At 44.7% G+C, this 640-nt stretch overlaps 1 protein-coding gene across 1 annotated transcript in view; it reads left to right on the top strand.

Annotated features, from left to right (window-relative positions):
* Positions 1-242: 242 nt before the first annotated feature.
* LOC137969410 (AP-2 complex subunit alpha-2-like) overlaps positions 243-640 on the top strand; it is a 33024-nt gene continuing 32626 nt past the window's right edge. The window contains exon 1 of the mRNA XM_068815629.1: positions 243-578. Within this exon, the coding sequence (XP_068671730.1) occupies positions 515-578 (64 nt within the window). The 5' untranslated portion in view covers positions 243-514. The remainder of the gene's footprint in view (positions 579-640) is intronic.

Raw genomic sequence — 640 nt, 5'->3', positions numbered from 1 at the left:
CATTTGCATATTCCAAAAGACTGCAGAACCATCTTTGAGTCCAATTCAAGCCTGGATGTTTTCGGGCTTACTTTCAATCGAAGCACCTCAACATTACTTAGGTGGGTCGCCTAAAGAAAACAATGCTACTGAAGTGGATAATTAAGGGTACATTATAATAACTTTATATGAACTTCTATAGCAATGCATCAAAAGTTTGCTGTCCACATGGCGTATGGTATTGGGGGCGCTGCATTTTTCGGCCTCGCTCTGGAAATCGTTTGATGGCGGCTGCCATCTTCCGTGTCGGATTCAGAACAAGAGTAGGAAAACACCTCGTTCCTTCCCTGACAATCAGCTGCGTCCAACGTTTTCCACCAGTAGGGCCTCTTTGTCCAATTTACAACGCTGTAGATTGTCATCTGCGGAGATTACATGTGCATCGGCGCTCGAAGCGGGGGTACTCATTGAAGTGGGCTGTGTCAGTTGAAGACATTGATATTGCGGTGGAATTATAGTACACCATTTTCATATCATGCCTGCCGTAAAGGGAGAAGGAATGCGCGGCTTAGCCGTGTTTATTTCCGACATTCGGAACTGTAAGTTAACATAGCAATGTCTATTTTCGTTAACTGTCGCGATCGATTTCATTTCTCGGCCA

The sequence above is a fragment of the Montipora foliosa genome, chromosome 9 (genome assembly GCF_036669935.1).
Source record: "Montipora foliosa isolate CH-2021 chromosome 9, ASM3666993v2, whole genome shotgun sequence".
Classification (NCBI taxonomy): Eukaryota; Metazoa; Cnidaria; class Anthozoa; order Scleractinia; family Acroporidae; genus Montipora; species Montipora foliosa.
The sequence above is the reverse complement of the archived record's forward strand: the minus strand, read 5'-3'. Positions and strand labels throughout refer to the sequence as shown.